Genomic DNA, 17,328 nt, shown 5'->3' with positions numbered 1-17,328 from the left:
GCAAGAAATCAAATTTAATAAATAGGGAAAGATTCCCATCCTTTCAATATTTGTGTGTTTCACAACCCCGGTCGCTGGTACAAACAGAAGTGCAAATCTTAGCAAGATTCTTGACCGTTAAGGATACATTTAGTTATAAACAGGAGACGTAGCAATGGGACATTTTTCAAGGCAGGAAGTGAACTAAGAGACACGACACAGGCTCATTAGAAAGGCTTCAGACAAAATAGCCTGCTGGAAAATGTGTCTGAATTGCTCTTAACTAAAATGTTGCCTTCCCTGTAAAGGCTTCCCATACACTCCAAGTATTCAAAATTTAGCTCTCTATGCTAATAGTGGTGCCCCCTGATGAAAATTCAGGTAAGGATATTGGACCCTAGAAAGATACATGGCAAGCCCAACAGCATCACATATAATCAGTTTTATTGCCAGGTAAGAAATTCATATTAATATAGTGAATACATATGTTTACAAATAAACATTCTTAGAAAACAAACAAATGTTTTTTTTTGTCTTCATTGTAGGAAGTGTTATTGGTATCATAAACTCTGCAGTTGTTGACGAGTATTAACACAGGTTTACTTGCAGAACATACGGTTACTAAAATATTCGCACATAAAATATGCTCCATTTGCACAAAAACCTGGGGGGTTAGATGGGGAGGCCAGGTGGAGCCCAAGGCGGATGGAGGCTGAGATGCTCTGGGAAGGCCAAGGGACGTAAGACTCTGCTCCCATGGGGTTGGAAGTCGGAATGGCTAAAGGCAAGCAGAGGCTAGTGCCGGGGCATGGGATGGGGAAGGAATAATCTCTCTGCTTTCTTCTGGGTTCTCTTCTGTGTCTCCCTCCTCTAGCTACTGGGTCCTTGTTGATCCAGGGCAGTCACAATTCCCTAGGTCATCCCTCGGGACACTCTCAGCATCATGAGGTCTGTCCACCCTCCCCAGAGGAGACCAAAGAATACACTTCCCTAGCCACACTCCCCACCCTCGGTTTGGTTCCGGAAACCAATTGGAAGGTGACGAGACTGTGAAGTATGGTTCTTCTTGGGTCGCCATCACAGCTACATCCTTTTGACCATGTCACAACCCTGCCACCCAAATTGTAGCTGCAAACCCCCAACTAACAGAAGTCACTGGATGATGTTGACTCAGAAGAGAAGGAACATGGACAATAAATAAAATCCTGTAGATTCAGAGACCAAAAAAAGTCCTTAACCAGGATTGTGGTAAAGGTGAGATGAAGTGAGTTGAGGGCAGAGAGCCAAGTTGAGCTAAGAGGGAGACTAGAATTGCAGAACTTTTGAGCTGGAGAGAACCTCCCAGAGAAGCCGGCCCAGTGCTTCCTGAAGCATGGGCTGTGTACCACTAGCATACGCAAAATGATTTTAAGTAGTACATGGGCATGGCACTAATTAGCATTGAGTCACATAGGACATGATTCCCTTTGCATTTTTCTCAGTCCATCTAGTTACTTCAAGGAGAAAGTCTTCATTAGAGGCTGGTATATCTTTGACAACTCTTTAACATGTGCTAATCTTGTTTTAATTAAAAAAAAAGGAGAGGGGGGAGAGGAGAGAGAGAGAGAGAGAGAGAGAGAGGCACAAGTGCCAGTCTATAGGTCCAGACACTTCCACAGCAATAGTATCTAGCTAGAACTTGACAACTGCTGTTTTGTTGCCTTTGTACTGATTTTTATACTTCCTTTCTATTTAGGGTGACTGATTCTGGTTTTCTATTTGTGATGATGGCAGGAAGTTTTTCTTTTAAAAGTTAACTATATTAAAAGTGAATCAATTTCGATACAAATACTGTGAAGGTGAGACAGATACCAAAAGTGTGTTGCAGGTCTACAGGTAACTAAGTCCAGGAAACCAAGCCCAGTGGTGTTTCCTCCACTATGGGGAGCACTGGGGTCCCAGCAAAGAGGCTGAGAGAGTGGGCACTGAATCTCTCATGTCTGCTTCGTCCAGCACAGTCCTCGCTATGAGAGGGGAATCTTATACAGTGGCTTCTGTGCACAGTTCCCTTTTTAAAAAAAAATGGCAGAGGTTTTGCTATTTCAAAAAGCTTGGTCAGGCCTCAGTTCCTCATGTTTCAGGCCAGAGGCTAAAACCCAGATAGATAAAATGCATTGTCAATGTCCGCAGGTCAGCTGGGAGTGAACAGGAGAAGGACTACCTGGTCTGCCTGATCCGGCAGCATCAGAGGGAGAGATGGGTGAGGCAGAGCGCTGGAGTTCAGCATCCCAGGAAGTGCTCTGAGACCTGTTGGGACCATGTACAGCTTCTGACACAGGAACAGCTGGGGGCTCTCAAGGATCCCTGTCAATTAGCTAAGACCTAGACCTTTAGGGACTGGTTGAGAACGTCTCACCTCAAATACTTATCTCTTCTCTCTCAACAACCCTCTTTGGGCTTCCATAAAACAAATAGAACTCGCATGAAAACTGCCTCTGTTGGGACATTGACTGTGAGAACCAACCTGAAAACCACCTCAGGGAATTCTGGTTGGGAGATGAATGCACTTAAGTGTCTAGAGAGGTGGTGTGGGGGTCCCTGGGAATTATGGGACTGGAAATGCTTGCTAGGTTTGGGGAGCTAGAAAGTGGTAGGGCATTGATTTTGGACAGTGTGGGAGATAGGGAGGTGTTGGTCTGTAGGTCCCCCTGACACTGCTCAGCATCCCCAGAGGGGGTGATGGGGTGGGCTCGCCAACAAAGGGAGGTTGGAAACATCTTCTATCACTGCAGAAACACAGGAGGGAGGGAGGCTAAAAGAACACAGGTTGCACTTGGGAGATGAGACGGTCACTAAACAGTAACACACTGAAGGCACCACCCACACGTATGACATTTTCAGTCCAAAGCAGTTGGAATTTGGTGGTGGCGGCGGCAGCAATGGGCTGAAGGGAAGGGAGCCGCGGACTGGCGGTGAGTGGAGGACTGGTTAGTGTGTCTGTCTGGTCTCAGAGGCCAGGGGGACATGCCAGAAACCGGACCCCTGGGTCCCCTTCTCGCCTCTCGCTGACCTTTCAGCTGTGATTTTTCTTTTAATTGTTCTTGATGTCGCCTTTGATTTCCTAAGTCTTGAAGATTTGGGATGAAAATGAGTTTGCTGTTCTTGTCTGTTTTGTAGTGGACTCATATTTCATTTTTCTTTTTATAAAGAAAAGTTATTTAATATCCTCTGGACCCTCTCCCTGCCAGCAAAGGCCATCCCTCCCATGTCCATAGTCATGGTCTTAATGGGAGTCCTAAAATGCTCTCTCTTCCCCATCACTGTTAGTGGGTTCAGGATCGTTTACATTTTGTGAGTTTGAAGGTTGTTTGTTTTTTTGCTTCGGACGTGGATGATATGAAAAGGACTAGAAAGAGAATGGTTCGGGTCCAGCTACTGTCTCACGTTCATCAAAATGGTGTGTCCACACCACCACGTCTTAGGATTAGAAAACACTTCAAATGTGCAGATTCCTCCTAAACGACTCCTCTTTTCAAGTACACTCACCTCTGGTGTCCCCGCATTTTCTACCCGCCCTCCGTCCTGGCTCGTTCACCCAGAAATGGACAGCTTGTGGCAAATAGTGTATGTGCTCAAATGGACAATTTCTCTATATTGTGCTACTGTTATTTCTCATCATGGATTTTAGTTTCAAGTTAGGAGGAAAAGGACAATTAGCCCCACGGTTTGGGCATGTGAGTCGGCAACCTTGGGCCTGAGGCCGAAAGAGTGTGCCTCAGTTTCCCCATTTGCGGTACTGCTGGGCGTCTATGCTTCATTTCTGCTCAGCTGCCAGCCAACAGGTGTTAGGCATGACCCAGGACAAGCGTGATTCCATGTCACCAGTGGGTTTCTGGTCGGTGGGTATGGAGGGTGAGTGGTGGGTGGCTGTGTGGGGCGAGGCCAGGGAGAGTGTGGGCCGGAAGATTTTTTTTGCCTCTCAGTTGAGTGTGGTCTCCAGGACGCTCCGTGTGGCGCCAGCTCAGACAGTCACTTCTGTTTTGCTGTTGGTGATGAAGTAGGGCTGTGGGGGTGGGTAGTGCTGGGGGCGAGTTCCCAGGGGGTCGCTGGAGCCCGACTCGGCAGTGCCCAGCTTGCCCTTGCTGCCGTAAGCCTGCCGCCGGAGAGAATGCTCGCTGGGGTCCCAGCCCTTGAAGTTGGTGTTGGAGTTGTAGGCCAGGGGGTGTGAGGATGTCTTGTTGGTGCGAGACTTTTGTCCGTTCTGCTTGGCGGGGCCGTGCTCGGGACTGAAGGACCGCGGCTCGTCCTCCACTCTCACGGGGTGCAGAGGGAGGTTCCCCTTGGCCGCCAGCTCGGCCAGGTGCCGGCGCTTGGAGTAGAAGTCGTCATTGGCCTTGTCGGCTGGAGCGTGGGGCAGGTGGACGGAGAAGGGCAGGAGAGAGTAGAGAGAGGGAGAGAGGAGAGAGAGAGACAGTTAGGGACAGAGAAGTCAATCCCAGAAACGGCATCAAAGTAGGCTACCATCCAAACAACACACACACTAGAAACTCCACCTGGAACAGACAGAAGGACAGGGCCGTGTCCTCACAGACAAGAGCAGGACCAAGGGGGCAGGGCACCCTGACAGCACCCCTCAAATAAGCAATTCCCACCACACTTAACCCTAACACTCTGTTATCCTTGGTTATCTTATAAAATGCAAGAGTTGTTTCTTCGTGATTAAAATCATGCCTTCTCCATAGAGAAAATATTGAACATGTGGAGTAATATTCGTGTTTATCCCCACACTAACGAGAGCCCATATCAACACCTGAGTGTATTTTTTCCTGGTCTTCTCAATAAACAGAATTAATTGGGGATTTTTATTGGTGTGTTTGCTTGTGGCAGTCAAGCAGACCTGTGTTCAAATCCCAACTCTGTCTGCTACTAGCAGCGTAACTATGGCTAAATGACTTAACTTTTATTATCATTGGTTTCTGCATAAGGCACATATCCACAATAAAATGTATATTCAATAGGATTGTTTGGAGGGTTAAATGATATGATGTGTGTAAAATGCTTAGATATTAGCCACCACCATTATCATCATTATCATTATAAATAGCTGATTTCTCATGCAATATTCTATCAAGCCTCCCCTCCCCCGTTGTTATAAACTAGTAATAAACAGATTTTAATGCCCAAAGAATATTTTATTGAATGGAACTATTAAAAATTAATCAATGCCCCTGTTGATGAACATTCAATTGTGCCAATATTTTGCTAATAAAGATAAAGCTGAGACGAGAATCTTCTGGATTAAAGCTCCCTTTGTGCTTAGAATTTTGAATTTAGCATGATGTTAAAAATATTTTCTTAAGTTACATCAGAAGATGGCAAACTGCAGCCCGTGGACCAAATCCAGCCGCCGCCTATTTTTGAAAATAAAGTTTTCCTGGAACACAGCCACACCTCTTCATTTTCCCGTGCCTGTGGCGGTGTTTGCTCTGCAGTGGTAGATTCGAGTCCATGTGACCCAGACTGCCTGGCACACTGCCTGGAATATTTACTATCCAGCCTTGAAATGAATTACCTCAAGTGAAATTACTTTTAAAGGGTGTGAACATTATTAAGGCCCTTGATATATATTGCCCACTGTGCTACAAAAGAGTTATATCAATTTCCACTCCATTTCACCACACTCTCCAGCATTGGTTTCTTTCCCTTTTCTCTCTTTTATTTTTTTACTGGTTCTTTCTTCTTTGTTTCGTTCTCTTTCTTTCTTCCTTCTCTTCCTTCCTTCTCCTTTTTTCTTCCTTTCTCTTACTTTCTTTATTCCTTCCTTTCTTTTCTCCTTCTTCCTTTCCTCTCTCTCTCTCTCTTTCTTTCTCTCTCTGTCTTCCTTTCCTTATTTATGTATTTGATAACTTTGTGATACCTCTTTTTATTTTCTCTTACAATTATTTCCTTACTAGAGGCCCAATACACAAAATTCGTGCAAGGGGTTTGGCCCTGGCAGCTGAGGCTTCATCCAGAAGGTCGTCCAGCTGTCTGGTCTAATTAGCATATTATGCTTTTATTATTATAGATAAGATCCTCTACACTTCTTCAATTAATGTCTATCAATACTCCTTTAAAGGTACATCTCTTGAGAGACTAGAAATATTTGCTGTTCTTTCTTCCACACTCACAACATCCCGTTCTATTACACACGTGAATTTATTTAAATTCATGGGGCCCACCCCAGTTCCATGTTTCTTATCTCCTTTGATCCTTTCAACAACCCCGATTTTAATCCCTGCTTGATGGATTATGAAACTGTCGATCTCAGGCATGTGAAATGATTTAATGAAGGTTACCCATAGCTAGTGGCTGAGCCAGGGTAGAACCTAAGTCTAGTAGACATCATTTAAAGGAAAAGCTTTGGTTTTAGAGCTGAGTGGGCAAAAATGCATTCCACTTGCCCCTCTGCATCCATGGTAGACATCACTCTTTCATCACAGGGCTCTTTCCTGGCAAGTGTGGCCTCCACTCAGACTCCTTCTCAACACAACACCCCAGGAAGGCACGTGTTGACTTTCCAGGCTCACTACAGTATTTGGGTTTCTGTTCCTATCAATGTAAACAACCCTGACAGACACAATCTTTCAAGAGAAAGTCCTCCTTTCCATAAATCCTAGAGCCTTCAGAAGATATAGCATGTCAGAGCCAAAAGGAACCTGGGAGTCTGCTACTGAAGATGCTACAAGCACACACACATTCATGAAATGCCACGAATTGCTCAGAGCGGCATGAGTGAGATCAGATCTCCATCTTTCTGCCTTCCAGAGGAAGGTTTAGGTTTCCAAGGCCATGAATTTCCCATAGAAGGATGCTCTGATATCCACCCTGAACTTCAAAGTTCACGTATCCAGTGACATCCAGGACACAGTCACTGGCATCTCCCAGTCCCGGTGGCCCAGCCTGAACCCATCAACATTACCTGGATCTGTTCTTCAGGCTCGTCCTTCTCTGTGGCATAGAAACAACAACTCAAGCCACAAACATGGCGCTGTTGCCGACTCAACCCTCCTCTTCTCCCCCAGCACAACTGCTGAACCACCAAGTCCTTCTAGCCTTGCCTAACAAATACTTCTCTAACCTATCCCATTCCCCTCACTTTGAATATTGCTCCACTCCCTGCCTCGAGTTTCAGCTCCCTGGGTGCCTTCTCCACACTGCAGTCAAAGGTGTATTTCTAAAATGCAAAACCAACCGCGTCGCTCATTACCAAAACCTCTTCGAGCAATTTGCTCAGTCATTTAGTCATGCATCAAGTAGGCATGGGGCATGCACTGGATATGGGAAATATAAGGCAGACTCAGAAACAGACGTGATCCCTGCCCTCCTAGGGAAGGATGGACAGTGACCAAATAGTCCCACAAATTGCATAGAAGTTAAATATGGTTTTATGATAAGTGCTATGAAGAATATCTGGTCTTAGGAGTACGATGAAGTCTTTGAGTTGATCTGAGAACCAGATGTTGAAGCTTAGCTGTCCCACCCCTTCATTTATGTAAGACTCTGTTATTTGTCTTCAAGACATAGCCAAGGTGTTGCCTCCTGATTCCCTGAGGCTCCCTAAGGCACCACAGCTCTATCATAGCACTGTCCATGCTGCTTTGTAGGTTTCCATTTTCACATCAGTGTCCTCCCATTAGACCATGAGTGCTGCGATAGCAGGGACCCTATCTTTCCAGCTGTACAAGCCAGTGGCTCTCACCCTTGGCAGTCCATGGGAATCCCATAAGGGAGCTTTTAAAGATTTCAGATTCCTGGGCCCATCCCCCAAACAATTTAATCAGAATCTCTGAAGATCTGGCTCAGACATAGATTTTTTTTAAGTCCCACCCCTGGGTGATTCTAATGTGCAGGCAGAGTTGAGAATCTCAGGCTGAGCTTCAGCATCTAGCATAGTGCCGGCGCATAGATTTTTATAAAAAACTAGAAGTCAGTGACCTCCCATCTCCCTCCTGTTATCCCCAACCGCCTCTCATGTCAGGCACCCCTCCCTTCTAGGAAGTCTGACCAGGTCAGATCCCACCTTTGGAGACTCTGGTCCATGGCACGGATCATGCCAGCCACTTCACACTTCTTTATGCAGTTCATTTTATAGGGCTGTCAATTTTCAATGCAAACACTTTGTAAATGAACAAAAATGGGGCTGGATTTTCCAAACCCCTTCAACTTGCTTTTCCCTTTAACGATATACCACAGGCATTTCCCACTAGAGTTCCAAGAAGGTAAAGAAGGCCAGGTCTGACTTCTGCTTTATCGTTGCTTAGGCCATGTCCAGCCTCGTTCCCAGCATATGTTATATACTCCATAAATAAATATTCAGTGAATGACTGTATGAGCAAAATAACATAATAGAAGAGGGAAAACCAGGGCAATTGTTGGAGTGGATACTCCTTCCCCCTCTCCTTCTAGGAGGCAGTCTCTTAATGAAAGTCTCACTCGTGGTCATTATGCCCCCAGGCATGGTCCACAATCATTCATTCCCACGTTTCCCTTTCCAGACAACGGATTAGTCTAAGGTCTGCTCAGAGCAAGAGATACCTCCAAGGGTTCTTGTTTCTGACAAGCTGAGAAAATTGATTATGAAGTAGATGTCCCAACAGCTGAGATAGGTAATGTCTTCTCCAAAAGTTCAGAAGAAAAATAGTCAGAGAGGCCTTCCACTCTTGCCACATCAGTACAGGTATGGGGAGAATCTCCCCGCTTAAGAGGAATCCTGGAGCACCACAGGGAAAATCTACACCCTTCTCCACTCCCAACCCTGAATTGGTGTCCTGGTGAATGGGCACTGGGTACTCCCTGAGCATAGGAAGTGTTTAGTACGTGGGATAAGAGTGGAGTGGCCAGGAAAGTCTGTAGGTCTGAAATAAGACACATCTGAGTTTCTGAGACCTCGGGAATGTCACGTAACCTCTTAAAACTATTTCCTTAGTTGTGAAGTGAGGATAATATAAATGACTCTCCAGTTTATCATGAGGAATGAATTATATGAGATCTATAAACTACATGGCACAATTCTGAAATATTATAACTTATATTGCTTCCTGGCCTATGAAAGAACTGGGCTAGATCCAGCAGACATTTATTGGGCACTCACTCTGTGCCAGGCCACCTGCTAAGCACAAAGGAGGCACACATCCAAACCAACCATCCCTCTTTCATTTCTTCCCTCCCTCTTTGCTTCCCTCTACCCCCATGTGTGTTGAGAACCTAGTTTGCCCTATGTAATGGCATGAAGAGGGGCACTGGTCTGTTGGGGATGGAGAGCTGATTAGGAAAGTGCCGGGGTCCAGCCCCAGCAGGTCCAGGGGTCCCCAAAGGTGTGGACGGAGTCGGCGAAGAAGGAAGGACACGGAGACAGTGTTCAGTTGATCAGCAGCCTAGCCAGGATCTCTAGCCAGGATCTCCAGCCAAGTTCTGGTCTGGATCTCCAGAGAGGTTCTGCTTCAGATCTCCAGCGAGGTTCTGTAGCCATGTTCCCTCGCTAGGTTCTCCAGCCAGGTTCTGTCCAGGCTCTCCAGTCAGGTTCAGTGTCCAGGTTCCAGTCAGGTTCTCCTGCCAATCTCTGTAGTCAGGTTCAGTCCAGGATCCCTTGCCATGTTCTCCTGCTAGGCTCTGTCTCTAGGCTCCGAGGCCAGTCCCTCTCCAGGATCCTCCGGCATGCTCTCTCCAGCGAAGTTCTTCTGTCTCTAGGCTCCGTGTAGGTTCTGTCTTCTTGATTCTGTTCTAAGTTCTGTGTGTTTCTGTCTTGTTACAACTGTATTTATACCAGTTGATTCAATCCTATCAATCTCTATTACAAAGGTTAGGGCGTTTCTTATCTCCATTCCAGGGAGAAAAGATTATGTAGTTTAAGCATGATTGTTCGTAGTTAAAGGGATTAATTACCCGCCTGGCACTTAGTTGAGGGGTTTTATTCCCTCCCTAACTTCAGGGGAAAATCCCTACCTGGGGATTCAACCTTTCTCGGAGAGGTGACTTTGGTTAAAACACAGCGCCAAGAAGGTGAGCAAACATATTAAGAACCGTATGCCATATATGCCAGGTCCCTTGAAACAGCAAGGATGGACTGGCTCCCGGCAGGAAAGCATCTCGAAGATGTGCTCTGTAGCTGTGATCTGGAGCTGAACAGTCACAGAAGCAGCATTCCAGGAGAGGGAACATGTGGTTTATAGCAAAACTAGAGGTCCAGTGCACAAAATTCATGCATGGGGGTTAGGGGGAGGGTCCCTCAGCCTGGCCTGCACCCTCTCACAATACGGGACTCCTTGGGGAATGTCCAACTACTTGTTTAGGCCCAATCGGCAGTCAGACATCCCTCTTGCAATCCAGGACCACTGGTTCCTAACTGCTCGCCTGCCTATCTGTCTAATCACCCCTAACCACTCTGCCTGCCTGCCTGATCACCCCTAACCACTCTGCCTGCCTGCCTGATGCCCCTAAATTCTTGCCTGCCTGCCTGATCGCCCCTAACCACCCTACCTGCCTGCCTGATCACCCCCCTAACTGCTCACCTGCCTGCCCCATTGCCCCTAACCACTTGCCTGCCTGCATGATCACTCCTAACCACTCGCCTGCCTGCCTGATTGCCCCTAACCACTTGCCTGCCTGCATGATCACCCCTAATCACTTGCCTGCCTGCCTGATGCCCCTAACTGCTTGCCTGCCTGGTCACCCCTCACCGCCCCTGCCTTGGCCCCGGCCCCGGCAGCTTCGTCCAGAAGGACATCCGGAATGACATCCAGAAGGTCGTTCAGCTGTCCAGTCTAATTAGCATATTATGCTTTTATTATTATAGATGGTTATGCTACTTTGCAGTTCCTTCCATCAAGAGGTGGAATCTATTTCTCCACCTTTTGCACCTGGCCTAGCCTTGTAACTGGCTTGATGCCACACATGTCCTGAATCTGGCATTTTATAAGTTCTACAGTCTCTGCTCCTAGGTTATTGGAATCCTGCCTCCATGTAAAGAAGGAATCCCAGGGTGGCCTCCTGCAGGATGAGACACCTGCAGGTCAGTTGCCCATGATCACCATAGCCAACAGCCTACTCATTGCCTACTCATCAGATACTGAGCAAGGCCATCCTAGACCACCAGCCATCAGCTGACCTGCCAGCTGACTCCAGATGCTGAGTAAGCCTGTCTGAGACCAATCAATACAGCCCAAACCAGAAGAACTTTCCAGCTGACACAGAATCAGAAGCTCGATAACTGCTTGCTATGTTCAGCCATTAAGCTTTGGGTAGTTTGTTACACAGAACTAGATAACTGCTATAGAACAGCATTTGCAGGTGGGAAGGAACATGGTGTTGTCAAAAAACTGAAGGGGTATCTGTGCGATAGAGTGAAGAAAGCAAGGGCCACCAGATCATCTAATACAGTGGTTCTCAACCTTGGCTGCACATTAGAATCACCTGTGGGGCCACAACATTAGTAACAAAGAAACAGAATTTCCGGAGGATGAGGCCCAGAAATCAGGATTTTAAAAAGATTCCTAGATGATTCTAATGTGCAGCCAAGGTTGAGAACCACTGGCCTAGATCATTTACCTGCTTATCTTACCATCCTCCCTCCACTAGTTTCTGCGATGCTTTAGAGAAGGGAAGAGTAGGCACAGATTTGTTGCCTGGGGCACAAAACTGTCCTTCAAAGTTATTTTCATGAGCATTTCACCAAGACTGTGGTTGGTGGTGGGTGAACTGTTTCCATAACCAGGAAATGCAATTTTCCTGAAACCCTCTCTCCAGTGTTCTGGTCGCCTCTGCTCGGGCTCTGGAGGAGGGGAAAGAAATGCTGGCATGGTCACTCTCAGCTTTGTGCAGGGGGCCCCTGTCTTAGTATATTAAAAAAGCTCCTTTTGGAAGAAATAACAGATTCATTGAACAGCTCTGTAAGCCCTATTAATAAATGCATTAACCTAATCAGCCCTGCTACCTCGTGGGCAGATGGCTGACAAGCCGACCAGGAAACAGATGTGTGAGCCTTTCAACAACACTGGTCCTCTCTGATTTGATTTTTCTTCATTTAAAAAGAGGAAGAAAGAATGAAAAAGGTGCTTTCCTTCCAATGAGCCTAATTGCCTTGAAGGAACAGAGGCTGTAAAATTAAACTGTACCTTCCTCCATCTGTCTCTCTCTTAATTAGCAGCAGACACTTACTTGTACAGGTGCGGGGTGGGAGGGGGCATTGCTTCCATAGGAATGGAGAGAGTCAAGGTAATAACCAGTTTTCAAAACAAGTTGCACATCTGAGGGTCTCGGCAGGTGGCCTCCCACCTACCTTCTTTCCTTGGGCCAAAGATATCTTAAGGAGGGGCTCCTACAGCTCATCCTCACAGGGTGATATTCTTGGGTCTCCAGTGATGGATTTCACCTGGTAAGCAAACCGAAGCTGTCACCACTCGTGTTTTTGGGTCCAAGAATGTGTGGGAATGAAGTGATTAATCTTTCCATCACCCCCACGAATAAAACCCAAGTTATTTGCAGTGGTCCCCGAGGTCTGCATGACCCGGCCTCTGGCTATGTGTCCACTTTCATCTCTCCCACACTTATTATGAACCCATCACAGAGTGGATTCGTTTCCTGGGGTTGCCATAACCAGTTATCAGGAACTGAGCAGCTTAAAATAATAGAAATGTATTCTTTCATAGTTCTGAAGGCCAGAAGTCTGAAATCAAGGTGGCAGCAAGGTCATGCGCCTCCTGCAGGCTCTAGGGGAGGCTCTCTCCTTGCTTCTTCTGCCTTCTGGTGGCTGCAGTGATCCTTGGCATTCTGTGCGTTGGAGCTGCATCACGCCGGTCTCTGTCTTCACATGGCCCATGCCCATGTCTATGTGTCCATGTGTCCAAATGTCCCTCCTTCTTGTATGGACACCAGTCATTGGATTAGCATCCACATGAACACAGTATAACCTCATTTTAACTTGATCACATTTACAAAGACCTTATTGCCAAGTATGGTCACATTCTGACGTTTTGAGTAGAGACAGATGGGAGGGGACACTATTCAACACAGTTCGCACAGGATCCCTGTCTGCTCCTGAGCCCACCAAGCTTTTCATCTCATAGCCATTGGACCTTGTCCCTGCTGTTCTCTCTGCTCTTCTTTCTGTTTGTATATCTGAATCCTTCTTGTCATTTGGTTCTCTGATCAAAGGTCACTTCCTCAGAAAATTCCTCCTGCTGACCCAATCAAAACAGAGAACCCCACCCTCAGTTGCTCTTATCACCTCTCTCTATTTTAATATGTTCTTAACCTATATCATTATTTGAAATTATCTTTCTTAGTTACTTGTGTATTGTTTGTCTCCCTTGACTAGAATATAAGCTCCAATCAGGGTAGAGATCACATCTGCTCTGCTCACTACTGTATCCTCAACACCTAACCCAGTGCCTGGCACAGAGTAGGGGTACAATAATCTGCATCTGATGAAGGAAGGAAAGCACCAGATGTATTTCAGTTGCAATGCCATTCTCTAAAACATTAGAAATGGGCAGGATGCTTCATCTTCTAATCATCTAGCCCAGTGATGGCGAACCTATGACACGTGTGTCAGAGGTGACACGCGAACTCATTTTTTTGGTTGATTTTTCTTTGTTAAATGGCATTTAAATATATAAAATAAATATCAAAAATATAAATCTTTGTTTTACTATGGTTGCAAATATCAAAAAATTTCTATATGTGACACGGGACCAGAGTTAAGTTAGGGTTTTTCAAAATGCTGACACGCCGAGCTCAAAAGGTTTGCCATCACTGATCTAGCCTGTGACATCTAATTTTATGTGACTACTTGACTGGTCCATGTATTGTCCAGATTACACATTATTTCTCATTGTGTCTGTGAAGATATTTCTGGGTGAGATTAGCATTTGAATTGGTAGCCTCAGTAGAGCACTCTCCCCAGTGTAGGTGGGCACCATCTAATCCTTTGACAGTCTGAGTGGGATAAAAAGCAGAGGAAGGAGGAAGCATGCCCCTCTCGCCTGCCTGTTTGAGCTGGGATGTTGGTCTTCTCCTGCCTGTTGGGTTGGGATTTATACCAGCAGCTCCCTTGGTTCTCAGGTCTTCAGACTCAGACTAGAATTGCACCACCAGTTTTCCTGGGTTTCTAACTAGCAGACAATAGATGACTTTCTCAGCTTCCATAATTGCATGAACCAATTCCTTATAATAAACCTCCTTTTATGCATATATGTAAAATATAGATATATCCTATATGAATATTCATATAGATGAGTAATAAGATATATATACATGCATAAAAGGTATTTATTTTGAAATATTGGTTAAACCAAACCAATAGCACATATCTCCTATATTTATGACATATATGAATAATAATACATGTATACAGTCGACCCTGAACAACATGGATTTGAACTGCACGGGATTTATATATGATTTTTTTTTTTCAATTTACTCATATAGATAAAAACCATGTTGTTTTTGGAAGCTAAATTTGGCCAGGTGGCTAACCTCTCACCAATGGAACTGTTAGCAAAACTGATGCATCCAATTTTCACCTCACCTTACTTGTTTAAAAGAAAACTGGCTGCCTTAGATGGTCTCTTCCCCCTTTCCACAGGCTATACCAACAACCAACTATAACAACGCAGAAGAGGATACTATGGTAGAGGGAGGTAGAGTCACAATGTTGAAGGAACCTGGTTCCCTGAGTGATGACATGGAGCAGAACTGCCCCACCAAACTGGACCCTGGAGGTTACTACACGAGAGAGAAATAGACTCCTTTCGTTTACGACACGGTATCTGTGGGGCCTTTTGGGACAGTTGGACAGTATTTACTTTTTACTTATATGGGAATATTTTCTGGGTCTCAATGTTGTTGTTTTTTCTCCTTCACAAGCTAAATTAAAAAGTAAAAGGGAGGACAGTTCATGTTGTTAAAAGAAATGCCCAGGTATTTCTCATTTCTTTTGAAATACATTCTATAAAGCCATGCGGTTCCTAAGGCTGTCTCAGCAGGCAGAAACAAGAAAGGCAGAAACGAAGCCTAGCTTCCCAGGCAAGAGAGGGCTGGGGAGGAGACACAAAGATTCATCTTTATGGAGAATTAGCCCCATTTCACCTGGTCCTGGGCCTTGCTGCAGAGACACACATAGGGAAAATGACATTTGAACCAGGTCCTAATGGAACTCAGGGCTTTGAGCTCTTTCCACTGGGCCCCATAACTTCCCTGCAGCCATGTCTAAGAGAGAAAACTGATGAGGGGAATCCAGGAGCCTCACCCATTGTTGGTCATAACCCTGAGGGCTCCCAACAGGAGGTGTTGCTGCCTTTGCTGGAGAGGATTCTGAAACAGTGCCTGCTGTAGCCTTGTACCGAAGCTGTCCAGGCTGTCCTGTGAGCCATTCTGTTGTGGCTGCAGGGAGCCCTCTGCCAATGTCTTGCTGCTGACAGGCATCTGAAACTTCAAGCCCTGTGTCTTTTCTCTTAGGCAGTCTGCTATGCCGTCACTTTCTAAAAGTCTGTTGAACAAGGTGGATGATCTCATGCTTCCGCCACAACTGACCACAGAGCCCTCCATACAGAAGGCTCCAGATAGACACCATGTGCTCATTCACTGCCTTTGCATGCATCCTGCATTGCTGTTCCATAGATTCACTGTGTGGTTTGCCTTCTGATCATTTTCCCAGCTGGTAAAATTTTATCCAATTGGTGGGTTTTCAAATGAAGCAAATAAAGGTTAACTATGCTAAATTCTATGTACCTCCTTCCAATTTGCTGTAGCAAAAGACTGGCTCTAAGTAGATGATTTTAAGATTTAGAACCCTATGTTAGGTTAATGCATGGATAACCTCAAGTCTTCACCCTTCCCTGTGTCCACACTCTTTTTATGTGACTTTGAAACTCACCCCCAAAAAGGAGGATCTTGTTTCCCCACCACTGGATGTGACTAATGAATGTAAGCGGACATGACATAAACTGATGTTTGAAAAGGTGCTTCCTGGTTTTGGGTTGCTCTATTGCACCTCTGCCAACATCATTAAACATGTCTAGGCTACATTCTCTGAGGATAAAAGCCTCCTGGAGCATAGTTAAGCCATCCCAGTCATTCCTGCTAAAACCAGTCTAGATAAGCCAACACCTAACCAACTCTCAGATACATGGGCAAACTAACCTGAGACCAGAAGAACCTCCCACATCAGCATAAATCTCTGGCACATAGACTCTTGATCTCAATAAATGCTGAACTAAATAATTTTTAAGGCATGAGATTTGAGGTCATTTGTTACACAACACTATTGTGGCATTAGATAACTGATACAAATACCAGTCATTCATTCACCCTACTTCCAGGAAAAGCCCCAGTTTTCAGGGAGGATCCACCTCTCCTCTATTCATAGCCTATGCGGTCTGGATGATATACCTCTCTACTCCCCTACCCCTTAAGTATTACCCAGTGACTATAAAAAAAAATCATTCATTGTTCTTACCATAACAATTTGTTCAGAGGTAGGCACATGATAAGGCAAACCAATCAAAGCAAAGCTCAGTATTTTTACTCAGACATAAAGGGGGTTAATGAGATCAGTGAGCCAAACTTTCCATTTTATAGTAGAGGCAACTGAAGCTCTGAGTTCAAGGACACCCAACTGGGTAGAAGCAGCCCTGAGTCTATAATACAGTTCTCCTGACTTCTATCTGGTTGATTTTTCTGCTATATCCCAGCACCTCTTCAGAAAAGACAACAGGATGCCCAGCTTCACTTAATAATTTACTAATAAAGTGTGCACTGAATATCTTCTGTGTGCTGTGGGCACCATGCAAGGTGCTGGGGAAGTTTGAAATGACATGATCTGGTTGGCTTAGCCTTAGAGAGACAGACTTTCAAACTACTCAAATGCTTGTTGCAATCTTGCTGCAATGGAATTTTCTACAAAGCAGAGAATCTCCTCCACTGACTCATTTCATCCCCTATAGGTTCCCAAGGAAGCTCATCAAAACTCCAGTGCTTGCTGTGTGCTTTTCAGAAGAGGCCAAACTCAGGAGCTGGTGGGATTTGATTTTTATTTAATAAAAAAGAAAATCACCTTCCTATCCTCCACCCGCTCTGTACCCTACTGCTGACGAGAAAACCAATAATCCAAATCAGAAAATTTCAAAAGCCTGAATTTCATGAAGTAATGTTTTACGGCTGCTTTCAGGTGAGTTCTTCCCGCAAGAGGTGTGCACTCCAGCAGAACTGAAGCCCAAATTACACATTCTCTCTGCCTTGCGCCTTCTCTGGCATCTCTTGGATGCACATTTATCACTAAATGATACCCGTTTTCTTGGGAAAAAAGAAAATAACTAAGATTTATTGAGTACC

The 17,328-nt window shown here is 45.4% G+C and overlaps 1 protein-coding gene across 1 annotated transcript in view; it reads right to left on the bottom strand.

Annotated features, from left to right (window-relative positions):
- Nucleotides 1–419: 419 nt before the first annotated feature.
- The window catches only part of SHISA9 (shisa family member 9), a 285,914-nt gene continuing 269,005 nt past the window's right edge, over nucleotides 420–17,328 (bottom strand). Inside the window, exon 4 of the mRNA XM_059693206.1 lies at nucleotides 420–4,359. Coding sequence (XP_059549189.1) covers nucleotides 3,980–4,359 — 380 coding nt within the window. The 3' untranslated portion in view covers nucleotides 420–3,979. The remainder of the gene's footprint in view (nucleotides 4,360–17,328) is intronic.

Source organism: Myotis daubentonii, chromosome 4 (assembly GCF_963259705.1).
Source record: "Myotis daubentonii chromosome 4, mMyoDau2.1, whole genome shotgun sequence".
In the NCBI taxonomy this organism is placed as follows: Eukaryota; Metazoa; Chordata; class Mammalia; order Chiroptera; family Vespertilionidae; genus Myotis; species Myotis daubentonii.
Note: the sequence above shows the minus strand (reverse complement) of the source record. Positions and strands in the feature narration are given on the sequence as shown.